This window comes from Rhodotorula toruloides (genome assembly GCF_000320785.1).
Source record: "Rhodotorula toruloides NP11 unplaced genomic scaffold Scaffold4, whole genome shotgun sequence".
Classification (NCBI taxonomy): domain Eukaryota; kingdom Fungi; phylum Basidiomycota; class Microbotryomycetes; order Sporidiobolales; family Sporidiobolaceae; genus Rhodotorula; species Rhodotorula toruloides.
Genome location: NW_015622964.1, coordinates 291,352 through 308,002, shown reverse-complemented (window position 1 = coordinate 308,002; position 16,651 = coordinate 291,352). Strand labels below are relative to the sequence as shown.

Genomic DNA, 16,651 nt, shown 5'->3' with positions numbered 1-16,651 from the left:
GGAATTGACCAGCGGGAGTAGCGTGGTTAAAGGCAGTGAACGCTTCGCAGGCAGTAATCAGGGACGCCTTCTTCACCTCTACGGTTGTCCATAAGCCTCTTCCGTGATCGCGGCTGGTGACTGCACCTGTTCCGCTCCCTCTTCCGCTGCGAGTAGCTCTAGAATCCGTAGCGTGTGCAATTCGGTGTGAAGTCTGGGTGAATTCTCTTTCTTGTCCTCCCTCCACCGTACCTCTTCTCCCGGTCTTCAGAAGCTGACCTTGCGTTCGCACGCTGTCTGAGAGCATTTCAGCTCAATCGCTCGCCAGCAGAAGCGCCCCAACGCGTCATTCCCTCCTCACCCTCGTCGCCCCGTACCCGCCTTCTCACCTGCCCTTCGCCTGCTCCCGCCCGCTGAGCATACCGCGCACGTTATCCAGCTTCCTACTTTCGCCAAGAAGCGTTGACGCTAGCACGCGCGTCCACGAGGCTGGCTGCTCGCTTTCTTCTCGCCTCTCATCGCCCATCTCGCCAAGCGCCACGGCGACACACGACGCTGAGCGCGTCGCATATACCATGCGACACCTCACGACAGGGATTCTGCACGAGACTCCCTCGGGCGCCATCTCTTCCAGACGAGCGCGTGCGGGTCGATTGGTTCCTGCTGGCGACGCTGGATGTTGCAAGGAGACGGGACGGATTGCTGACGACTGCGAGGGACGGCCACACGTAGTATTACGCTGTGCTGACTGCCAGACGCGCAATTCGGGCGCCGCGGATGTCCCGCTCGAAACCGTCGACCTCGCGACCTGTCGCTTCTTCCCAACTTCGTACCTTGCTTCTCTTTGCTTCTCTCTTCATCTACGCCGGCAATCCTGCACGTCCACGATGCATCACCCTCTCCCCCAGCCACTCGAGACGTTCCCAGGCTTCCGCGAGGCGTACGACAACTACTGCCTCGCCCCGTGGTCGTGCCACCGCGCCATCGAGCGCGACCTGATCCCGCACATGATGAAGGTCTACAGCAAGTTGGGCATGTCCGGCGACTTCAAGACCGGCGTCCAGGCCCTCATCGGCTGCATGAAGTTTGCGACGGTCGCTGCCGAGCGCGCCGATCACGAGGACAGCATCGACCTCGTTGGACAGACTGGCCGTCTCCGGCAAGGTGTCATTGTACGCGACGATTCTTCCATGAAGCGCAGCGGACCCCTGATCTCTGTCGCGCCAACGCACACGCAGCTTGCGTACGGCAGTTTCGAGGTGGCTTTCACGCATAGCGTGAGTACGGCTCCACTTCTGCATTTCCAAGATTTCTACCGACAACCACTGTCGGTACGCTGCACAGCTGCCGGTCGCGGCCATGCCTGAGGGCTGGCAACGTGCTGAGCCAGGCTTCAGGGTGGAATGGGCGCGTCACAAGCAGGGACAGTCAACCATTACCCGGCTCTTGCGCAGCATCCTATCCAACGTGCCGACTGCCACACCCAATCCCACCGAGGAGGCCCCCAACGGCGCGTCGAAATACGACTGGTTGGGTCACATCACCTCGAGCGCCTCCGCAACGCATCGCGCCTGCTCGATTATACTGGAGCACGGCAGTGAGGGGGAACTCTTTCGACGACTGGTTCTCTTGAGCATCAATGTGTTCAACTACATCACCAACATGCGATCCTACAGCCTCTTTGTGCGTTCCAGGTCGCCAGATGAGGGCAAGCAACGGCTGAGCTGACTGTTTGTGGGTTCTCGCCCAGCCCTCTGACGACCTGATCTGCGGCGCGATCGGCGACGCCAAACTCGCCATCTACGCGGTGCCGTTGCCCGGCTTCCTTCGCTTCTACAGCGGCGCTGACTCCCGCTCTTGCAGCATCCCGACCTCGTCGGCACGTACTACGGACCAGTGCGTCAACTCCTGGCTGCTCGCAAGGGCTGGGACCTGGACTTACCCTTCGCTCTCGCAGGAAATGCCCGCTCCTGCCTCCCCTCATTCTCACACACCGCACTCGCTCGCCAGCCCGCTTGTCCTCAAGTCGCAAATTGACCGCCAGCGTCGTCGTCTGCGTGGTGGTGAGCTTGGTCACTGGTAGAAGACGCCCAATGCGCAGAATCCCGTCCTTCGCCGCTTCGCTCGTTCCGCAAGCTCGCTTCGCCTCGTCCTCCCGCCCAATACCAGTCTCTACGCTCTCATCTGCAAGGCAACTCGTAGACTCGTCGACTCCCTCCGTCCCCAGCATTTGAACCTGCAACCGATTCTCTCGTCGTCGCTTCCCTCGCCTCGATGCCTCACGCACTCGTTGCAGTCGAATCATCCTGCACGAGAGCGTCCTTGTGCGAGTGCAAGTGCCGCTGCATCGCATAATCCGAGACCAGCTTGCGAGCGGATATTCATTTCCCCTCGTCTCGACTTGCTCTCTCGCTCGCTCTCCTCCTTCCCTTTCCCCTTCGTGCCGCCGTAGTTGACTGCCATGCTCGTTTCCACGTCTCGCCGATTCCTCACCCGCGTGCGTCTCGCTCGGGCGCCATCTCATACGCGCCGGCTGACAGCCCCCCGCTTCCTCCCTCAGCAGCTCCCGACCCGCGCCTTCTCGACCTCGTCCGCGCGGCTCGACGTCAAGAAGACAGTCTCTAAGATCTACCCCTCGGCGGAAGAGGCCGTCAAGGACGTCAAGGGCGACTCGATCGTCCTTTCCGGAGGTGAGCAGCAGGTTCGAACTGGTCCTGCCGCGGTTCGCCGGCTCATGTGCTACACCCCGGCCGGGGGCGTGTTAGCATTCGGGATGTGCTGATAGACTGGACGTGCACCGTGCGGGGCAGGGCCGCTTACGCTGCGAGCAGTGTGGACGACGTTGTTCGACGATATTAGCGGGAGGAGGATCGCATCCTCCCGAAACTTGTCCTCGTCCTTCCGGCTGCTGCTTGACAAGTGCTGCGGGCTGCTGACACCTTTGTCGATTCTGACGAGTCCCGCCGCGATCGCCTATACCTTCAGCACCAGCGCAAACTGAACTTCCCACTAACGTACCTTTCCCTCCTTCTCTGCACAGGCTTCGGGTTGTGCGGTACCGCAGGTGCGCTGCCCTGCGCCTAAGGTATTTCTCTAGCCAAAGCTAACCGACCGCCTCGGTACAGACACCCTCATCGGCGCCCTCGCAAAGCGCCCCGAAGTCAAGAACCTCACTTGCGTCTCGAACAATGCGGGTGTCGGAAAGATGGGTCTCGGTGCGTCAGATGCTCTCCACAAATGCTCTTGCGACCGTCAGAACGTGCACGAAGAGCTGACGCCTGATGCCGCCGAACAGGTGCCCTCCTGCATTCGGGACAGATCTCGAAGATGATCTCGTCCTACCTCGGTGCCAACAAGGTGCGTTGCGTATCTCGACAAGACTCGACGTCTTCGCTGACCCTCCACCGCGTAGCACTTCGAGTCGCTCTACCTCACCGGCAAGGTCTCCCTCGAACTCACTCCCCAAGGTACCCTCGCCGAGCGCTGCCGCGCCGGCGGAGCCGGCATCCCCGCCTTCTACACTCCGGCAGGCTACGGTACCGCCGTTCAGACTGGCGAGATCCCGATCAAGTACACGGAGGGCGGCAAGGAGGTTGAGGTCCCTGGAAAGCCGAGGGAGGTCCGCGAGTTCAACGGCAAGGGGTACTTGATGGAAGAGGCGATCAAGGGCGACTATGCGCTTGTCAAGGTCTGGAAGGCGGACGAGTACGGAAACTGCGTCTTCCGGTGCGTGGCGCTTCCTTTCCTCCGTTCCTCCGTGAGGGAAACATGGCTGACGGTATTGCGTCTCCAGCTACGCCGCTCAGAACTTCTCCGGCGCCATGGCTCGCTCGGCCAGGATGACCATTGTCGAGGCGGAGGAGATCGTCCCCGTTGGCTCGCTCGACCCGAACAACGTCCACCTTCCCGGCATCTTGTGCGTCTGCGCTTCGCTCCTTCTCCTCCCCACGCTCGAGCTGACTCAGGACGATCCAGCGTCAACCGCGTCGTCCAGTCGACCGCTCCCAAGCAGATCGAGATCGAAGTCCTCCGCGAGGAGGCCTCCGCAGGCGGTTCGGCGTCCGAGGCCGCGATGGGCAAAGACGAGGCGCGTCTCCGCCGCGAGCGGATCGTCAAGCGTGCGGCGAAGGAGTTGAAGGAGGGAATGTACGTCAACTTGGGCATCGGCATGCCTATGCTCGCGCCTAGCTTCCTCGAGCCTGGAACGGTTATCCACATGCAGTCTGAGAACGGTATCCTCGGTGCGTGCGACTCCTTTCTCTACTCTCTCGTGCTCGTACTGATAGCTTGTCGACGTACAGGCATGGGCCCGTACCCCACCAAGTCGGAGGTTGACCCCGACATCATCAACGCCGGCAAGGAAACCGTCACTCTCCTCCCCGGCGCCTCGACCTTCGACTCTGCCGAGTCCTTCTCCATGATCCGCGGCGGCCACGTCGACGTCTCGATGCTCGGAGCGATGCAGGTCTCCGCCTCGGGCGACATCGCCAACTACATGATCCCCGGGAAGATGGTCAAGGGTATGGGAGGCGCGATGGACCTCGTCTCGAACCCTGAGCAGACAAAGGTCGTCGTCGTGATGGACCACGTTGCCAAGGGCGGCAAGCACAAGATCCTCGACGAGTGCTCCCTCCCCTTGACCGGCGTCAACTGCGTTTCGACCATCATCACCGACTGTGCGTCTCGCTACTCTTCACTTCCCGTCGCAGCAACGTTGAGCTGACCGTCTTTGTTCGCGCGCAGTGTGTGTGTTCCAAGTCGACCGCCAGGCAAAGAAGCTCATCCTCACCGAGCTCGCGGCGGGCGTCACCGAGGAGGACGTCCGCAAGGCGACCGGCGCAAAGTACGAGGTCTCGCCCGATCTCGTCACCATGGACGCATAGACCGCGCACTTTCGTCCTCGTCCTCTCCGTTCCGGGTTGTAGAAATCTCTTTCGCCTGCTTGTCATATTGCACCTTCTTCTCTTTCGCTTGCAAGCTGTTCCTTATTCCTCGCCTTCCGCTGCTGCTTGCTCAGCAACTCTCGATAAGGACACTGAGAAAAGAGTCGAAAGGTTGCTTTGCAAGGGGGCTCGGGTCGCTGCGATCGTGTCTCAACCTCCGCCTGGAGTTGCCGCCACAGCTACAGCGGCGAGGGGAGAGAGCGATGCGAGTGATGAGGAGGCGACTGGTCGATCGAAAGAGAAACGGGAGAAAGGGAGAAAGGGAGAAGAGAGAGGGACGCCCAAGCTAGACCTTCCCAGCCTGACCAGCCGGCATAGGCCTGTACAGTCCCGCCAATCCAGGCGGCGGACCCTGCGCGACACCGCCCTGCTGGCCACCCGGCTGCTGCTGTTGCTGCGGCTGAGGCATCCCGTGCTGGTGGAACGGCAGCCTCATGCCAGGCGGGAACGGCGAACCTTGACCGCCTGCTCCGAACGGCGAGAACGCGTGTTGCTGCTGTTGCTGGCCAGGAGGGGGAGGGAGCGCCGAGTCGGCCGTCGAAGCGAGTCGAGCATTGAGGATCGCCGGGTCGGAGAAGAACGGATGAGGGTTCGCGTCTTGTCCTTGCTGGTGACCTTGCTGGTGCTGCTGCTGCTTGGGCGCCGAAGCTTGCGCGGCGGCGATAAGCGCGAGCAAATCCTCCTTCGCGACGGTCGACGACGGGCCTGAGCCGCAACGGGGAGCGGGAGGCGGGAGGGGGAACGACGCGGCGGGGATGGCGGTCGCTGACGAACGACCTTGCCCTTGCATGAGACCGGGCGGAGGCGGGAGAGCCGAGTTCGCTGCGCCGCTGACGGGCGGGAGCGCAGAGTTGGCTGCTCCTCCGAGCGGTCCGCCCAGTCCAGGCGGCGGGAGGCCGTACGGATGCTGTTGCTGAGAAGGCGGGAGGTTCGAGCGCGTGCGGGGCGAGAGTTGGGGCGAGGAAGTGGCGGAAGCCGAAGGGGAGGCGAGGTTGCGCAACATGCCAGGGGGGAAAGCGGGTGCGGCTGCGCCAGTCCCGGTCTGCCAGTCGCGGTTGTCGCCGGCGGGCTGAAGAGACGCAAATGCTGTACTGCGGAGCGGGAGCCCGAAGCCGGGCGGAGGAGCAAACGTCGAAGCAGGCGAGGTAAGCCCGTTAGGCGACGCTTCCCTGCCACCTTGACTCGAGTTGCCGCCAAACGCCGATCGCGCCGCAGCAGACAAGAGCTCCATCGGCTTGATCTGCTGCGAGCTCGAACTGCGCCTCGCGAACCCGAACCTCGAACTCCGGCGTGACAACTCGTCTTCTGCCGTCGAGGGCGGCGTTGGCGATCCCGAGCGAAGGTCGTTCGAGCCGAGCGAGAAGGTGTTCTCGGCGAACGGGTCGAAAGAGCCCATGTACGAGGACGATGCGGCGCTCGACAAGGCCGAAGGCGAGAACGGGCCGTTGGCTTCGCTCGTCTCGGAGGGTCGGCCGAACGATTCGAGGTTGGCAAAGTCGCGCAGCGGAGTCGACTCCTCGCCTGAAGAGGTCGTGACGGCTCGCCCTTTGCCCTTGACGTCGAGGTTGAGGCTGAAGCTGAACGGGCCGTCGCCAAACTCGAGGTCGGGGAAGGGAACGGTCGGGGCGTCGAAGGACGAAGAGAAGCCGTTGCTGAGGGTGAAGGCGGCGAAGGGGTCGTTTGAGGCGGGAGGAGGGGGAGAGGCGACTTCTGCGGAACGCGTAGGGGACGGCGAGGGCGAACGGGAAGTCGAGGCAACGGGTTCCGCGGGTCGTTGTTCCGCCGACTCCTCCGCTTCGCTCATCTTTGCCTTGGCGCCGGCATCGGACGAGCTGGACGAAGGAGGCGCGGAAGACGCAGCCGTGGCGGCAGCTGCATCTTTCGCCTGTTTCGACCGCGAGGACGGCCGAGCAGGAAGCGGGTGGTTCTGCGGTTTCGGAACAGAGATGGTGCGAGGTGGAGGCGGTTTGGGGAGAGTGGCCGAGAGGGGAGGGAGGTGCGGGTTGAGGATGATAGGCGTCGTCGGTTGCTGCGGCGCGTTCTTGGACGCCCAGCTCGCAGTCGCCGGCAGAGACGCCTCGGGTTGCTTCTTGGCCTGAATCGTCGGCGTCGCAGACCGAGGCTTCGGCACGACTTCCGAGTCGTACGTAAAGATCTCGTCCTTGGTCGATGGCGCCGGACCCTCGACTTCCTCTCCTGGCTCGTGCGCGAACGTGCAGTTGTCGTTCGAGCACCGTGCGCCTTTGAGGTACGTCGGGCAGTACCTCGTCATGCCCCACATCGCGCGCAGCTTGTTGCCCTCGCTCGAAAAGGTCCCGTCGGTCGCGGCGATGCAGTGCGAAGCCTCGGACGGCGTGCGGTAGTTGACGTAGACGTTGACGGGCTGGAAGTGAGGGTGCGACGCGCCTTGCTGAGGCGCTGACGGCGATCGCTTCGACATGAACAGCTTGAGAACCTTGCCGTATCGTCCGAAGTGATCCGCATCCTTGAGCTGCGCGAGTGTCTGCCGCGTGCCTCTTGGTCAGCATTCGCCGCAATAAGATTCAAGCGAAGCGAACGCACATCCTCGTTGGCCTCCTTGCTCGTCATGCCCGTTATCTGCACCTGCGTCCTCTGCCGCACCCTGACATTCGCCTTATTCTGCATCGCCAACTCTGCGTCCTTGCGCCTCTTGTCGCGCAACTTCTTCGCAGCCTGCAACCGCTTCATCCTGTGCGTTCGAGAGTGTCAGCACACGTCGTGCAAGGGAAGGAAAGGGAAACGGACTCTTCGGGCTTGATCGCCTTGAACTCGACGGTCGCGTCGTCATAGGGCGTACGACAAGCCGGACAACGGTTGTTCAGGTTCTCCTTGATGTGGTGATAGCAGAACCGGCAGATCTAAACAGTCGAACAACGAGCCGAGTCAGCCGAGGAGGTCCCGCGGCGCGGAGGTGAGAGCACGGCATTTGGACGAACCTGGTAGCCGCACGGACAAGGCTTGAAGTTGAGGTCGGAGAGGTCCATCTCTTCAAGGCAGAGCGGGCAGTCCATGTCGTCCTGCGAGAAGGATGCGGGAGGAAAGGTCAGCGGCTACTTCGCCAGCTTGAGCGACTGCGGTGTCGCGAGCACCGGAAAGGGCACGAGAGCCATCCAAGAGCCTCCTACACCCTCTGCCAGCATCTCCCATGCTGATCCGACAAGTCCGCCCATTCATCCGACTGAGCAGCATGACCTCGACCGAGTCGATGGAGGGGACTCCCCATCGCCGCCTGAAGCCGCATACGTAGCTCATTTGCTACTCTTCAGCCCTTGACCTGTCCCCCTGCTCCTCCCTGCGCACTCCGGCGGAGATCCGCTCGCAAGGCGCCACCCTGCCCGTTCTTCGCGCGACTCGGGCTGCCACAGCGAGTCGCCCAGCTCGCCCAGATCCCGCCCATACACTCCGAGTAGGTCCCTTGAGCGCCTGCAACTCACCTCGAATCCGTCGAGCATGGCGAGGACGCGCTCGAGTGCCGTGCTAGCGTTGGCGACGCCCGCGCTTGCACCCGCGATGCCGTTCGAGTGGGTGGACGCGGCTGCGATGTCTGCGTGAGTCGCACCGAGTGGCGGGTACGCAGACGCTGGCGGTGCTGCGTGCGCGAGGTGTGCTGATGGGACGGGACTGGCTGACCATGCGCTGGCGGACGACGACGCGGGCGGGTGAGCGCGCGCGTGCGCTGGCTGTGACCAGGCGTGCCGCATCGTTCAGCGTGTGCTAGCTTTGGCTCAATCGTCAGCGTGTGAGCGGTGTGCGTGCGTGCGAGCGTGAGGACGAAGACAGGCAAAACCACTCCGCCACGTCAACTCCTTTCGCACAAACTGGCGAACAAGGGGCCATTGCTACAGTGTGAACAGTCCTACTCATGCAGACATGCGTGTACGGGTCAAGCGGATCCAAGCGGGTGAGAAGCGGGAGGCGAGGCGGAGGAGTTACCACAGCTGCAGAGACGACCAACCGTCAGCACCTCGTCCTACGCAATGAGAACAGCCGCAGACGCACCTCGCAGCGCTTGTTGTCGCCGCGATTCATGGGCGAGCCAACGGGGCAGCCGAAGGCTTTCGCGAACGCCGCGTTGTTCGACAGCGGGCCGATGACTGCGTACGCGGGCAGACGTTCAGTCAGCTCACGTCTTCGAGAGACAGAGAGAGACAGCGCAGAATGACCGGAACGCACCGCGGTACTTGGTCGGCGAGTGCGGGTCGATGCGGATCCGCCTCACGTCCTCCGCCGGCGTACTCTTCCTCGCCCATCCCTGCGCAAACGCGACGAAGAACAACTGCTCCCTCGACCACCCTTCAAATCCAGGCAACATCCAATTCGAGTACTTGTCGCCGTGCGGGTCCGAGGCGAGGCGAGACTGCCACGCCGAGAACGACTGCGCGATACCGCCTGAATCGGCGCCGTCTTCGCCGCCCGTGAACTTGGAGTTGATCGGGTAGTGCTTGCCGTCTGGACCGACGATCGTGTAGTTGGCGTACTGCCGCTGGAAGCACTTCTGCCTCTCGACGAAGCGGGAGTTGGTCGACTGCGAGCGTGACGTGTGACGAGCGGAAGCGGGTCAGTGTAAGCTGTCTTACCCGTTGAAGCCTTCACCCCCCGAAGGGGCAAATTGAGAGCACGAAGCGAGACGCCGAACTCACGTTCGACCACCAATCGACCAACCTCCCGTCCTTATCGTACTGCCTGCCCGCCTGGTCCAGACTGTGCGTCAACTCGTGGCCTGCGATGGCGCCGAACGAGCCAAAGACGAGGTATTCGGGCCTGGAGGCGAGCGGAGCGTCAGTCTTGAGAGAGACGCGAGGAGCGAGTGGGAGGGGAGGGACGGACCAGCTGACGTCGAAGAAGGGCTGCAGGGCGCAAAGTCAGTGAGGTTGCTGCTGTCGGGCGAGAGCTCACACGCACCTTCTGCAGGATGCCGGCGGGGAAAACGATCTGGTTGTCGGGCGGTGCTGCACGACTCAAAGTTCGTCAGCCAATCCTCCTAGTCTTCCTCACGACGCATGGCTCACAGAAATACGCGTTAACCTCGGCAGGCACCATCTCCCACTCCTCGCGGTTCTTCGCCCTCCCAACCTTGACCCACTTGCGCTGTTCGTCCGCGACGTAAGAGCGGAGGACGTTGCCGAAGAAGTCGGAGGACGAGATGGGCATGTTGGGGCCGTAGTAGTGTGCAAGGGAGAGCGGGTCTTCGGTGTCGGGCGAGCGCGGGTAGCCGATCTGTCGACAGGGGCGGGAAGGTCAGCGGGAGCGAGGAAGCGGGTGAGGGCGCGCGACGCACCTTGTACTGGATCGCATCGACCTTCTCCTCTGCCTTCTTGCTCGTCTCCTTGTCCAGCCAAGTCCGTCCAGGCAACCTGTCGCGGAAAGCCTGGATGATAGCCTTGATGACCTCCTCCGCATACTCCTTCGAGCGGCCAGGGAAGGCCTTCTGGACGAAGTAGCGACCGACGAGGAAGCCGTAGTTCTCGTTGAGCAGGGCGAGGCAGGTGTCGGCGCGAGGAGGGTGCGAGTCGGGAGAGATGCCGGTCAGCGAGTTGCGGAGGAGGTCGATCGACTTGCGGATGGGCTGCTTCGAGCCGAGAAGCGGGGCGAGAGCCTGCGACGTGAGGAAGACGAAGTAGGCCTCGACCTGATCCGGCGCAGCCTTGTCGATGATGTCACTCAAGTTGCCGAAGAAGGCTGGGCTGGTGACGATGACGGGGTCGGGGTACTTCGGGCGCGGGAAGGAGGCGGCAAAGTAGTCGCGGAACGAAATGGCGGGGAAGAGCGACTGGAGAGCCGAGGCGTTGAAGGGGTTGTAAGTCGGGATCGGCTCGTCAAGCTGGTCGACGTCGAGCGAAATCTTGGCGATCTCCTTCTCGAGTGCGACGACGTCTTTCGCGAGGTTGTGCATGTCCGGCTCATCCCTCGCGGTGTAGACCTCCTTGAGCACCTCGGCGACAGTCTCTTCGTACTTCTTGAGCGTCTCCTTGTCCTTATAGTAGTCCTTCGAGGGGAGACCGAGACCGGACTGGGTGAGCCAGAGGACGACCTCCTTCGGGTCGCGGCCAACGTCGCCGTCGCTGGAGGTCTCGAAGAGGGCGGGAATGGCTGCAGGATGAGGTCAGCGGAGGCTTCGCGTCAAAACGGATCATGATCAGCGGACTCACCGCGAGAGTGCAGGAACGCCAACGCGTTCGTCAAGCGGCTCTTCTTCGTCTTCGGGTCCCACTTGCGGCCCTTCTTGGCGCCCTTGCGATTCTTGTGCGACTCGGTCGACACCTCGTCCGAACGACCGTTGATCTCGAGGAGGAAGTCGAGGTCGTCCTCGCGGCCGTCGCGCTCGACAACGAGCGACTCATGCGACGCCGTGAGGGGCTTCTCGCCGCGCCAGAACGAGATAGCGGTGTCGAGCACCTCGAGCAGCGGGGTGGATCCCTTCTTCTCGATGGCCGCCTCGTCCATACAACTCGTCCAGAAGCGCCTCAAGCTCGCCAAGTTGCGCTTGTCCGCCTCCTGATCAAAGCCCTTGTCGTCATTCGGGTCGCGCTCGATGATGTCGCGAATGATGCGCTTGTTGTTCTCGTCGATGATCTGGAACGTCCCAATCGCCGCTTTTCCAGGCGGGATCGAGTGACTCGCGATCCACCCGCCGTTGGCAAACTCGAAGAAGTTGTCGCATGGGTCGACGGAGGTGTCGAGGCCGGAGAGGAGGTTGGCAGCTGACTGGACGCACGAAGCGGTGAGGCAGAGAGGGACGTCTTTGCCCGGGTTCTTCGGCGGAGCGGGCGGGACGGGCGGAGCGGGAGTACCGGTCGGTGCGCCAACAGTCGTCGTAGCGGTGGCTGTAACCGTGCTCGTCGGGCGAGGCCAATCCCTCCCAGGAGGTCCGGCATGACGGTGGTCCCTCTTCCAGCGCTTGAACCGAACCGCCGTGCCCGCAAACAATCCGAAGCCGGTCGCCGTAAGGAGCAAGAGGACGACGCTGAGGATTGCAAGCGCCTTCTCGAGGCCTGTGAGGCGTAGAGGATGCTCGAGAGCGGTGCGGAGACGGGCGCCGAAGGAGGGGTCCTGCGCGATGTCGGAATCGGCTGGGCGGGCGTCAGAGCCGAGCAGGGGTTCCTGCTCTTCGTCGCGGGTGCTCATCGTGGCGGCGAGCCCGTGAGCGAGCGAGTGTGAGGAGGACAAGCTGTCGATGCAAAGTGGGGAAGGTCGTCAGCGAGATGCGGTCCTCGAGATCTCGCTTTGCAGGGCTCGTAAGACTCTCTGCGAGTGTTAATGCACGCCTACAACTCGAAGGACTGGCGCGAGATCCAGGACCGAGAGGGAACGTCGTGAAAAATGCATGTCGATAACTTCGTCGTACGGAGACAAGGTCATTATAAGCGTCCATCTGCCTCTTCTCGTGCTCCACCACGCCTACCCACCGCTCAGTAGTACCCGCTGTACGGCTTGACCGTCCCAGCCGCCTCTCCCCTCCTCCCACCCACCTCATGCGGGTTCGCCTCGAGCGGGATCCCATTCCCTCCCATCGGCGACCCATCAGACCCAAACGACTCGCGCCCATGAAGAGGGAGGATCGGTGCGTTCGGGTTGTTGTGGCCTTGGCGAGGACGCGGAGCGGTGCCGGGCTCTTCGGCGTCCGAGTCGAGGCGTTCGGAGGTGGCGATGGCGGGGATGCGAGGGGAGAAGGGGAGGTGGCACTGAGGCGAGAAGAGGGAGGGGTAGTCTGCGGAAGGCGGGGATTTAATGATCAGGTCGAGCAGATTCGCGAAACGGAACGCACAGAGATGGTAGGTCATGATGGCAATCAAGGCGCCGAGGATTCCGCCTGCGATGACATCCGTAGCGTGGTGGCGGTAGTCCATCGTGCGGCTAACGGCGATGAGCGTCGCACCGATGGGTGGGGTGATGGCGATCCAGGACTTGATCTGCGAGCGGTGTGGTCTTCAGCGTAAGCACTGGGACGCGAGCGAGAAATCACGGGAGAGTAGACGAACAGTGTGACCTGTGCACGACGCAACGAAGCGAACGTCAACTAAGCTGTGCCGCGCCACAACGAGCGGAATCGAACGAACCTCGCTGGTCGAAAAGGTGCATCTTGCCGGCCAAGTACAAGGCAAAGTAGCCTAGTCCGGCCCAAGCGAACGACGAGTGACCCGACGGGAAGGATTTGAAGCCGTCGTCGCTGCGAGCGGCCCGCTCGTCAGATCAGCTTGTTGCGAGAGAGACGCCAGCGCCGAACGCACATGATGTGACCCGTCTGGACCGTGCACAGCGCAACGGTCGCCAAGCCGTAGACTGGGTGATTGCTAGCGCCGCCGACGGGCTGGCAGCGGTCGATCAAGTCGGGTCGCGGACGTCCGACGGTGACTTTGACGACTTGGGTGAAGACGGTGGTGAGCGAGACGCTCAGCAAGAGACCGAGCAAGCCGTTGTGCATGTCCCAGAACGAGCGTCTGTCGAGCCAAGCGGATCAGCGGGACTGGGAAGAAAGAAACGGTAGGAGGAACGGAACGCACCGCCAGATCAAGGCGACAAGGATGATGATGACGGCGGGAATCACGCCGGCATAGACGACGCATTCGCCGAACGAGATGCGCTCCTTGGTGGCGAACGTGTGCTGGATCGAGGTGTCGGTGAGGGAGAACTGATCCAGGAGGAGACAAGGTCAGCTGATGGTTCGGATACGAGTCCGTTTGCGCCGCACCTCGCGCTTGTAGCCTGCATAGTCGGTGAAGTATCCGATGATGGCGACGAGGATGATCGTGAGGCTGCGTGAGATGAGCGGGGATGGAGGGGTCAGTGTGAGGAGGTGGTGGGTGGTGACGGTCTCTCGGCGGGGTCGACGCACATCCAGTCTGTGTGTAGAGTGTGTGCAGGTCAGCTCTGCGTCCTCTCCCGCTGTGTCCATCGCTCGAGTGAGGGTGCGAGGGGCTGTGCAGACCCGGGTGAGAGTGGACGGACCTGGGAGGTAGCTCGCGAGCAGTTTGAGCCTGCGTGACTTGTCGACAGGCTGCTTCCTGTGCTCTGGGCCGTGGATCAAGCGGTGCACAAAGTCCATCGCGCCGTCAACCGTGAGTGGTCGAGGGACAACCTCGCCATCTCCGCCTCTCGCACCCATTGCAAAATCCGCAGACACCGCCAACAACGCCCTCGCAGGACTGGCTGAGCATACGGTCGTGCTACGGAGGAGTCTACAACCTCGCCTGGCTTTGCGCCGGGTCATTTGGTGCCGCCGTCGTCCCTCTTCGCACCCTCGTCAGCCTCATCAGGCAACCAGCCTACAACGCCATACATCGCCTATGGCGCTTCGTTGCAGCTGTCTCCAGCGTCCTTGGGCGTCACAGATGGAGCGGGAGGGACACGAGATGCGCACGGTTCTCGAGGGAGTCACGGAGTGTCCGCGGATAGCCTCCTCCTCTTCGCTCCTCACCTTCCCCCGCCGGGTTTTCGTGATTTCTCTAGGCTTACAAGTCGAGTTTGAAGCCGCCTCTGTACTGCCATGCTCCAACCCACTCGACAAGGCCGTCCGCATGGCTCGCTCACCTTGCTTGCGCTCCTCTCGCTCGCTCCGACAGTCTTCGCTGGTGACCGGCAGTTCACCATCACCAACAAGTGTCCCTACACAATCTGGCCAGCAAGTGAGTCCTCACCACTCCTTGTTAGCCAGACCTGCGCTCACTTTACTCCTAGTCTCGAACTACCTGAAGCCAATCTATACAGGTCCGGGAGGATGGGAAGCGAAGCCTGGGACGAGCAAGACTGTCACAGTACCCTCACCGGCCAATGTCCGAGTCTGTGCGTCTTTCCCTTGCTCCCGCTCCCCGCCATCGCTAATCCTTCCTCGCATAAGGGCCTCGTCGAGGATGCACGTTCGACGCGAGCGGGATGGGCAAATGTGTGACGGGCGATTGCGCTGGGAAGCTCGAGTGCGGACTCGGGAGTATCGGCTGGGTCAACGTCGTCGAGATCAACCTCGATAGCTGGGCCGGAAAGGACTGTCAGTCCCTTTCCTCCGCTCGATGCGGCGCAGCTTAAGCGACTGACAAGATCGGTCTCCGCTTGACAGTCTGGGATACCTCGAGCGTGCCAGGCACGCCTCATTCTCCTCCTGCTGTACGACTTTCCGCTGACAGCGATCGCTCCTCGACAGGCTGGACCGCCCCAATCGCCGTCGAGCCAGACGGCTGTCCGAGCCTCGCATGCACGAAAGACGCCAACGCAGCCTGTCCAGACGACCGCATGAAGCAGTGCGTCATATCCGCTTTCAAGCCTACGGAATTACGCTGAGATCGTACGCTCGCAGGAAAGACTCGAATGGTAACGTTATCGGCTGTCTTTCAGCTTGTATGGCGGGCATCAACGCCCAGGATCCTAGCTACAACTGCTGCGTGGGCTGCCTCGCTTCCGACGCTTTCGTCTCGACGAGCTAACTTCAAAATCGCATGCAGTCTGGCATCTACAATTCCGTCCAGGCGTGCGACGCTACCAAGGTCGACTTCTACAAGGTCTTGAAGCCGCTCTGCGAGCATGCTTATTGGTATCGTGCGTCCTCCCTCTTCCTTCGCAGATGATCCCCTTGTTCTTCGCTAAATTCCCACCGCACAGCCTACGACAACAACGCTGCCTTCCCCAAAGTCGACTTCCCCTGCCCGGCCGCCGACTCGCCCGGCTACAAGATCACCTTCTGCCCGGACTCTTCCAACCATGCGAGCGATCTTGGGCCGGATCAGCAGACGGCTGGAGGGTCGACTCCCACGGGGAACGCTGTACCGGCGTCTTCGCCAAAGACGCTGCTTCTGGCGGATGCGACGCAGGCGCCTGCGTCGTCGACTGGCAGTTCCGCACGCACGAAAGCTGCTTCGACTGGCTCGTCCGCGAGGTCGGCGGACCCCTCTGCGGCGTCCGGTACAGCTTCTGCGGTGGCAACAGCGGCAACGTCTGACCCTGAGCCCTCTGCCGGCGCTACGAGCGGCTCAAGCGACGGCCTTACTTCCGCAGCCTCTCCCGACGTCGCCTCTCCAACTTCCGCACCCACCGACACTGCCTCCCCAGCGACGACCAGCAGCAGCGACAAGACCATCCTTGGCCTCTCGCAACCGCTCTTCATCGCCCTCACAGCCGCCGCAGTCCTTTTCCTCCTCCTCGCGATCGTGCTCGTCTTTCGCCGGTCGCGCTCGTCGCAGGCTCAAGCGGCGTCGTTGGCGAAGACGCCGCAGCGTCAGTATCAGTCAGGGTCTGAGGAGAGTGAGATGGAGAAGACCACGGACGAGTCGGAGTCGGAGGATGAGCGTGGTGGAGGAGTGAGAGGTGAGTCCGCGTTGCTTTTCCTCCCACGCAGCTTGTAACTGACGCAATCGTCCAGCGCGATTGCCGGCTGGAAGTGCAGCACGAGCAAGCGGCCGGCAGCCTTTGCTGGCTCGGTAGAAGCGGTGGCAGCGGGACAAGAGCGGGACGAACCGGAAGAAAGGCGGGTCGCGTTAGGTTTTACGTGCAGGTCTCCCGACCGGCGGGTAGACTCAACGCAGTGACAGTGCGACTGTATTAGAGCGTCATCAGATCCTTGCTGTCCCTTGTTCGAGCAAGAAAGGAAAGGAGGAGAGGAGGATAGCGCCGCCAGCGTCGTCGTAAGGAGCTGGTTGCTCGCTCATCTCAGCAAGAGTACCCTTGAGCACAACGCGACTTGCTGCAGACCTCCCGGCGCCCCAATATACCGTTGTTTAACC

At 62.2% G+C, this 16,651-nt stretch overlaps 6 protein-coding genes across 6 annotated transcripts; 3 read left to right on the top strand and 3 right to left on the bottom strand.

Moving 5' to 3' along the window:
- Window positions 1–866: 866 nt before the first annotated feature.
- Window positions 867–2,062, top strand: RHTO_06126 (uncharacterized protein; the record flags this gene model as incomplete). Its single annotated transcript, XM_016419787.1, has 6 exons — window positions 867–1,151; window positions 1,218–1,256; window positions 1,324–1,662; window positions 1,730–1,786; window positions 1,843–1,875; window positions 1,937–2,062. The coding sequence occupies 6 exons, from the start codon at window positions 867–869 to the stop codon at window positions 2,060–2,062; spliced, it is 879 nt and encodes a 292-aa protein (XP_016275241.1).
- A 378-nt stretch (window positions 2,063–2,440) lies between these two features.
- Window positions 2,441–4,862, top strand: RHTO_06125 (succinyl-CoA:3-ketoacid-coenzyme A transferase; the record flags this gene model as incomplete). The annotated part of the gene is made up of 10 exons (XM_016419786.1): window positions 2,441–2,476; window positions 2,540–2,669; window positions 3,020–3,043; window positions 3,105–3,194; window positions 3,275–3,336; window positions 3,392–3,705; window positions 3,773–3,895; window positions 3,955–4,220; window positions 4,281–4,655; window positions 4,723–4,862. The coding sequence occupies 10 exons, from the start codon at window positions 2,441–2,443 to the stop codon at window positions 4,860–4,862; spliced, it is 1,560 nt and encodes a 519-aa protein (XP_016275240.1).
- Window positions 4,863–5,208: 346 nt separating this feature from the next.
- On the bottom strand, window positions 5,209–8,644 carry RHTO_06124 (CCR4-NOT transcription complex subunit 4; the record flags this gene model as incomplete). Its single annotated transcript, XM_016419785.1, has 5 exons — window positions 5,209–7,425; window positions 7,485–7,632; window positions 7,689–7,801; window positions 7,880–7,960; window positions 8,378–8,644. 5 exons carry the CDS (start codon window positions 8,642–8,644, stop codon window positions 5,209–5,211), a joined length of 2,826 nt encoding a protein of 941 aa, XP_016275239.1.
- A 228-nt stretch (window positions 8,645–8,872) lies between these two features.
- RHTO_06123 (endothelin-converting enzyme, metalloendopeptidase) lies at window positions 8,873–12,068 on the bottom strand (the record flags this gene model as incomplete). The annotated part of the gene is made up of 9 exons (XM_016419784.1): window positions 8,873–8,881; window positions 8,943–9,037; window positions 9,117–9,468; window positions 9,584–9,704; window positions 9,771–9,790; window positions 9,846–9,892; window positions 9,953–10,160; window positions 10,222–11,033; window positions 11,093–12,068. 9 exons carry the CDS (start codon window positions 12,066–12,068, stop codon window positions 8,873–8,875), a joined length of 2,640 nt encoding a protein of 879 aa, XP_016275238.1.
- Window positions 12,069–12,352: 284 nt separating this feature from the next.
- RHTO_06122 (phosphatidic acid phosphatase type 2/haloperoxidase family protein) lies at window positions 12,353–13,986 on the bottom strand (the record flags this gene model as incomplete). The annotated part of the gene is made up of 9 exons (XM_016419783.1): window positions 12,353–12,651; window positions 12,709–12,853; window positions 12,923–12,930; window positions 13,001–13,110; window positions 13,172–13,381; window positions 13,445–13,572; window positions 13,633–13,696; window positions 13,777–13,783; window positions 13,890–13,986. The coding sequence occupies 9 exons, from the start codon at window positions 13,984–13,986 to the stop codon at window positions 12,353–12,355; spliced, it is 1,068 nt and encodes a 355-aa protein (XP_016275237.1).
- A 441-nt stretch (window positions 13,987–14,427) lies between these two features.
- RHTO_06121 (Thaumatin-like protein 1) lies at window positions 14,428–16,352 on the top strand (the record flags this gene model as incomplete). Its single annotated transcript, XM_016419782.1, has 8 exons — window positions 14,428–14,566; window positions 14,619–14,723; window positions 14,779–14,925; window positions 15,079–15,175; window positions 15,232–15,316; window positions 15,377–15,470; window positions 15,534–16,235; window positions 16,291–16,352. 8 exons carry the CDS (start codon window positions 14,428–14,430, stop codon window positions 16,350–16,352), a joined length of 1,431 nt encoding a protein of 476 aa, XP_016275236.1.
- Window positions 16,353–16,651: the final 299 nt, after the last annotated feature.